Source organism: Leptonychotes weddellii, chromosome 13, assembly GCF_054177405.1.
Source record: "Leptonychotes weddellii isolate Sample4059 chromosome 13, ASM5417740v2, whole genome shotgun sequence".
Lineage (NCBI taxonomy): Eukaryota > Metazoa > Chordata > Mammalia > Carnivora > Phocidae > Leptonychotes > Leptonychotes weddellii.
The window spans coordinates 77,718,442-77,724,512 of NC_138381.1; the positions used below are offsets into that span (position 1 = coordinate 77,718,442).

The window sequence follows — 6,071 nt, forward strand, 5'->3', positions numbered from 1 at the left end:
AATATCTTTATTTAAATAAATAAAAAGTGTGCCCATTTTAAAATTAAGTAGGTAATAGTACATTCTCCTATATTTTCTCCTAAAATATTATATACCAAAGGATTATCTCCAGAAAATATAATGAGAAAGACCTCTCATAAATATGTTGAAAAAAGAAACCAATCACAAAAGAGCATACCGTGTGATCTCATGTACATCATGTTCAAAAACAGGCAAAATGAATTCCCTAAATTTTGGAGGGGAAATAGTGAGGGGGAGAGGACAAAGGGAGTTTTCCCCAGGGGCTGATAAATGGGCCTGGGTGCTGGTTACCTCATGTGTTGTTTGTTTAAACTCATAAAAAAGCACCTTATGATTTGGGTATTTTTCTGTTTGTACGCTATACTTCAGTAAAAAAAGTTTTCTTAAAAAATAAGAACTTACGGGGAGCCTGGGTGGCTCAGTTGGTTAAGCATCTGCCTTCAGCTCAGGTCATGGTCCCTGAGTCCTGGGATCAAGTCCGACATTGGGCTCCCTGCTCAGCAGGGAGCCTGCTTCCCCCTCTCACGCTCCCTCTAGTGCTCCCTCTCTGTCAAATAAATAAAATCTTAAAAAAAAAAACCCTTAAAATATGTGGTCAATAAATATATGAAAACTTCACCAGGAATCCAGAGGAAGTGTAAGTTCAAAAGTAAGATACAATTTTTCACTCTTTGGATTGGCAAAGGTTAAGTTTTATTTCCCTGGCCGTCTCAGAAAAAATGTCTGGTTGGTCACGGTTTGCTTTAGGCCCTTGTGTTGCATTTGGTTAATGATGGCTCTTCAGTCCTTTAAAATCAATCATCCTCCTTCACTTTTTATACCATTTACTTATTGAAGAAACTGGGTCGTCTGCCCTGTAGAAGGCTCCACGTTCTGGATTTGACTGGAGGCTTCTCCTCATTTACTCCTCCACCCCCCCTATTTCCTGTAAACTGTTGGGTTAGATGTAGAGGTTAGATGGGGTGAGGGTTCAAAGTGTTTTGGCAAGAATCCATCGTAAGTGGCTCAGGTCCTTCCTGCTAGTAGGGTAGGGCGCGCCCGGTCAGGACAGCGTGGCCTCTCCATTTTCAAGTCACCTTCTTGGTTTCAGTCTCTTGCTGCCCGGCTCCTGCATCCATCATTTCACGAACGGGGTGCAACATGATTCTCTAACTCTCTCGCGCCCTCCTTTTTTAACCAGCTGGACTTCATCTTCAGAAAACTTTCCCTCCTCACCTGTTCCGTGATGCTGAATTACAGTTCGTTCAGGAAGGGCAGGAGGGATGCTCGCTGCTTCCCCTTTATTTCCAAATTTCAGAATGGATGAATGGATGAGCTGGGGCCCTTGCCATCGCCAACGGTGGCCAAGGATTGGGGATCGTTATAAACTCCGTGACATGTTTGTATCTGGTTCTCCAATCAATTAAGGTCATTATCCTTGCTGAGGCCGTTGCAAGTTTTAGGGGCACGGGCTGCTTTTTACCGAAAAGTTAAAAATAAAAATTAGTATATATTTTTTAAAGGTTAACCTCCCCCCCACACACTCAGTGGGGGCGGGGAGACAAAGCAGCCTCCGGCCTCCGCGGCCCCTCGCAGGGACGTTGCCGGGGACGTTGGGGGGGTCGTTGGCCGGGACCCCGCGTCCGGGGGCGGGGCGAGGCGTGGGCAGGGCCGTCGCGGCTTTGCGCGCGGGGCGGGGCAGGTGGCGCTGCGACAGCGGCGGCGGCGGCGGCTGACAGAGGCGCGGCGCGCAGCCCCCCGAGCGCGCCAACGCGGTCCCCGCGGAGCCGCGGCGTCCCCGGTGCGGCCCTCAGCCCCGCTCCCGACCCCGCATCCCGCCGGCCCCAGGATGGGCGCGCGCGCCTCGGGCGGGCCCCGGCCCCGGGCTGGGCTCCTGCTGCTTCTGCTGCTCCTCGGGCTGCTGGCCCCGGGCGCGCAGGGGGCGCGGGGCCGCGGCGGCACCGAGAAGAACAGCTACCGCCGCACGGTCAACACCTTCTCGCAGAGCGTCAGCAGCCTGTTCGGCGAGGACAACGTGCGCGCCGCTCAGAAGGTGGGCGCCGGGCTCGAGCCTGCGGTCACCTTGCCCCGGCCTCCGCGCACCTGGCGCCGGGGGCCGGCCTGGGCCGTGCGCGGCCTCCGGGGCTGCGGGGCGGCGAGGAGAGGGGAGAGGGGAGAGGGGAGGCCGGCCTGCGCCCCGGGGCCTGCCGCCTGCGGGCCCCCGCCCCCGCCCCCGCGCCAGGCCGTGGTCGGGCCCCGCGGCCGGTGCCCGCGCACGGCGGGGGCGCAGGGCCTCGGGCGCCCTCTGCTCGGCGCCCGGCACTTCTCCTTGGACCTTGCCCGCTAGCGCGGCGCGGGCAGGGCGGCCCCTGGGCTGCGCTGACGCCCGCCGCGCCTCTCATTCATTCATTCAGCGCGTTTGAAGGAGCACCTACTATGAGCCAGGCGCCGCGCGGGCTGCCCAGGGGGCGCCCTGCCCGCTCCCCAGCAACCCCGCATTTCTGCTAGCCTCACACCGACCCACTTCCCCTGAGCACCTTAGGCCCTCCTCCTTCTGCTTTGAGGCTAGTTAGGCCTTTTTTTTTTTTTTTTTAACTTTACAAGAAAAGAAAGGGGAGTAGTGCAGTCTGCTCTGTTGCTTTGGCAACCTGGCCCAGAAGCTCTCCTGAGTTCCTACTGTGTGCCGCCCTTTGATTTGGAGCGTTTTTTTTTTTGGAGCTTTTATCAACCTGCAGACCCCTGTATGTTGAGCGCCCAGGAGGAGCGCGGGAACTTCTCCCCACACCCTGTCTGCCCTCTGGAGCCTGGTGGGACGGGCTTCGTTTGGGGCCAAGTCCCCTGAGAAAGGGGAAGTGAATGAGGGACAGTTGCCTGTGGTAATGTGGTTCCCTGAGCGCAGCCCTTGCTGTTCCTCCTGTTAAAATCTTTGCGCTAAGCTAGCCCTGGGGTTTGGGAACTCAAGTTCTGGCACTACCGCTTACAAGCCGGCTGGCTTTGCACCAGTGGCTTCATTTCTTTGAGCCTCAGTTTCTTTATCCTTTAAAAGGGGTTAATCATAATATCCCCTTCATTATGAGGTGGTAATTAGGAATCGTTGGTGCCTTCCTGGCCCAGAGTAATGGCTGAATCAGTATCAGCTACATCCTGGCCAAGGTGCAAATCCATATTGCTTTTAGCCCTGTTGGAAGGACTTTCAGGGTGAAAAAAAAAGTTTTCTGGTGCTTGAGATGGAGGGGGGAAAAATTAAAACCCAAATCCGATTGGCTGGATATTCTTACTGGGTGAAATGAAAAGATTAACTTAGTAGGAAAAAGGTGACTTCTGACTGTCCTCTCCTATGGGTGTGCAGACACTTGTGGAGGTGGTGGGTTCTGCGGGGAGAAGATCACTTTGTAAGTGGCATGACCCAACACCTGAGTGCAAAAAGATTCTCATCCTGTCTGCCTGGGCATCAATGGTGTGAGCAAGGTGCCATTGTTCTTGAATGATTTGAAGGCAAAAATCTTTTGTGTTGGAGCAAAAATTTTGAAAGTCTGATTTGTGCAGGTGTAAGCACGGCAACTCATGTTTCGGCAGATGGTCCTAGGTGAGAATCTAAGTTCTATGGGCATGAAATACAGAATGATACTTAAGGGCCTAAGCTCTGGGCTATTGATACAACAAGACAGCTCTATTCTGGCAAAGAACCTGGGAATCTCAAGGTCAGAATTCTTCCTGGGGTAAACCAGGGTTTGTGCCTTCAATAGGGATAATACAACTGTTATTTGCTTGAAGTGTGCTGAGTGCTTTTATAGCTAAAGTAACTCAATTCTTAGAACAACCCTATGAGTAGGTACTGTTAATGTGTTCATGTTATAGGTAGGGAAACTGAGGCACAGAGTGGTGACGTGCGTGGCTTCAAGTCAAACTGAGTGCCAGAGCCGGGAATTGAACCCAGGCAGAGTGGGCCTGGAGTCCGCACTGGTACCTTCCCAGGTCTTCTTGCCTCATGACCCTTTCTGGTTCCCCCCATCAATGCAGCATCTAGAATGAGGCTGACCTGACATTTCCTGCTGCATGTAGCCCAGACTGGCCAGGCTTGGGGGAGGCTGTTTTGTTACTCTTAATTAAACAAAAACTGGGTCTGCTGGCAACTGTAGCTTTCAGCATGCCTGGGGTTACTAATTGGAGCCAGACCGGCTTGGTGGGTTTGAAGTTTGAGGGTATTTAAAGACACACCCCATATTCTAATCTAGGCCACGACTAGAATAAACCCGTGATGTTCTGGTTTGGAGCATGGGCCTTGCTGTCCAGCAGACATGGGTCGGAATCCCTAGCTCTGTGATCGTGGGCCAGTTGTTTGACCTGTCTCATTTGCACAGGGGAGATGAACTAGAGGTTGAATGCAATTAGCCACACTGTACAATACTAGGTACTGAATAAGCATTTAGTAAATGGTAGAAGATATTTATTATATAAGAAACAGGTTCATCTGGTAGGAGAGTGATCAACTCATTTATTTTTTAAAAACTATTAAGCAACTTGTACATGAGTGTTCATAGTGCTTTGCATATTAGCCAAAAAGTGGAAACAACCCAAATGTTTATCAGCTAATAATGGATAAGCTGCGGCCTGTGCAAGCAGGGAATATTATCCAGCCATAAAAAGGAATAAAGCACTTGGATGAAACTTGAAAAACAAATGAAAGGAGCCAGACACCAAGGGCCACATGTATGATTCCATTTGTATGAAATATCCAGAACAAGCAAATCCGTAGAGCCTGAAAGTAGGTAAAATGGTTGCTAAGGGGAGGGGGGAATAGGGAGTGACTGCTTAATTGGAGAGGGGGTTTCTTTTTGGGGCAATGAAAATGTTTTGGAACTAGGTAGAGATCGCACAACAGTGTGAGTGTACTAAATGCCACTGAACTGTACACTTTAAAGTGGCTAATTTTATGCTGTGTGTATTTTACAACAATTTTTAAAAATTTCTTAAGCACCTATTATATGAGCACAAGCCAGACAAAATGGCCCCTCCTATGGACCTTTCATGGGACAGGCGATAGATAAGTCAGATACATAAAACAAGATTATTTCCGAGCAATAAATGCTGTAACAGAAATAAGAGAAGATGATGTAATCATAATGAAGAAGAATCTTTGTTTAAGTTTAGTATGTGTCTGCACTGTTATAAGAGAGAGGCTCTGTGATGACCTTCCCTGTTTTACAGATGAGGACAGCAAGGCATGGAAAGGTTGAATCTCTTGTCCCCAGTCTAGCTAATCAGAGGGAGAGGGCTGGGCATGCCTACACTTGTAACCTCTGCAGAATTGGAAATACGTGGAATAGAGTGAGCTGAATGAGAAGGAGGTGGAGGGACCGAGCATGCCAGGCAAAGGGAACAACATGAGCAAAGGCCCTGCGGTGGGAATGGGTTTGGTGTCTGAGGGCCAGGGAGGGCCAGTTGTAGGGCTGTGACAGACTGAGCAAGGAACAGAGGGAGACAGCCATGTCAGACAGGACCTAGGGTTTAACAAAACAGGCTCAATAGTGATGCAATAAAGGCCTTTTGGGGAGCCAGGAGAAAGGGGTGGAGTGCCCTGCCTGGAGGCATTGGGCAGGGGGTGGAGGAAGGGGCATGAGTTGGGTCTGGGAAAGATGGGTTGGCAGGGAAGGAAAGGGCTGGGACAGGTTGGAGCACGGTTCACAGGTTGGCTGCATTGGGGTGTAGATCTTGGGGAGCACAGGGAAAAATTATAGCTGGACTCACATGGTGGGAACGTTTGAATGCTAAGCTGAGAGCTGGTGTTTTTTTCTTACCCCTTTGCTTTTTAGTTTTTGTGTTTTTTTTTTTTTTTTAAGAAGCTTAACATTTAAAGTTTTGTTGTTGTTGTTGTTGTTTTTTAAATAAGGCCACAGTTGCATGGAATGCCATTTCAAATAGTTCAAAAGTTAAGAAAAAGAAATCTGCTTGCTACCTCTGACCCCATCTCTATTCTCCTTCCCAGAGCAGCTAGATATTCTGAGCATACAGATAGATTCCTGCCTCTTCATGGGTTTTCTGTTTGTTTTTCATTATGCATGCTGTTGCAC

At 50.0% G+C, this 6,071-nt stretch overlaps 1 protein-coding gene across 2 annotated transcripts in view; it reads left to right on the top strand.

Moving 5' to 3' along the window:
* Positions 1–1,756: 1,756 nt before the first annotated feature.
* Positions 1,757–6,071, top strand: part of BRI3BP (BRI3 binding protein) — a 27,102-nt gene continuing 22,787 nt past the window's right edge. Inside the window, exon 1 of one of the 2 annotated variants that reach the window (XM_081802402.1) lies at positions 1,757–2,053. In XM_081802402.1, the coding sequence (XP_081658528.1) occupies positions 1,850–2,053 (204 nt within the window). In that variant the 5' untranslated portion in view covers positions 1,757–1,849. The remainder of the gene's footprint in view (positions 2,054–6,071) is intronic. The other variant, XM_081802403.1, reaches the window with a different exon arrangement.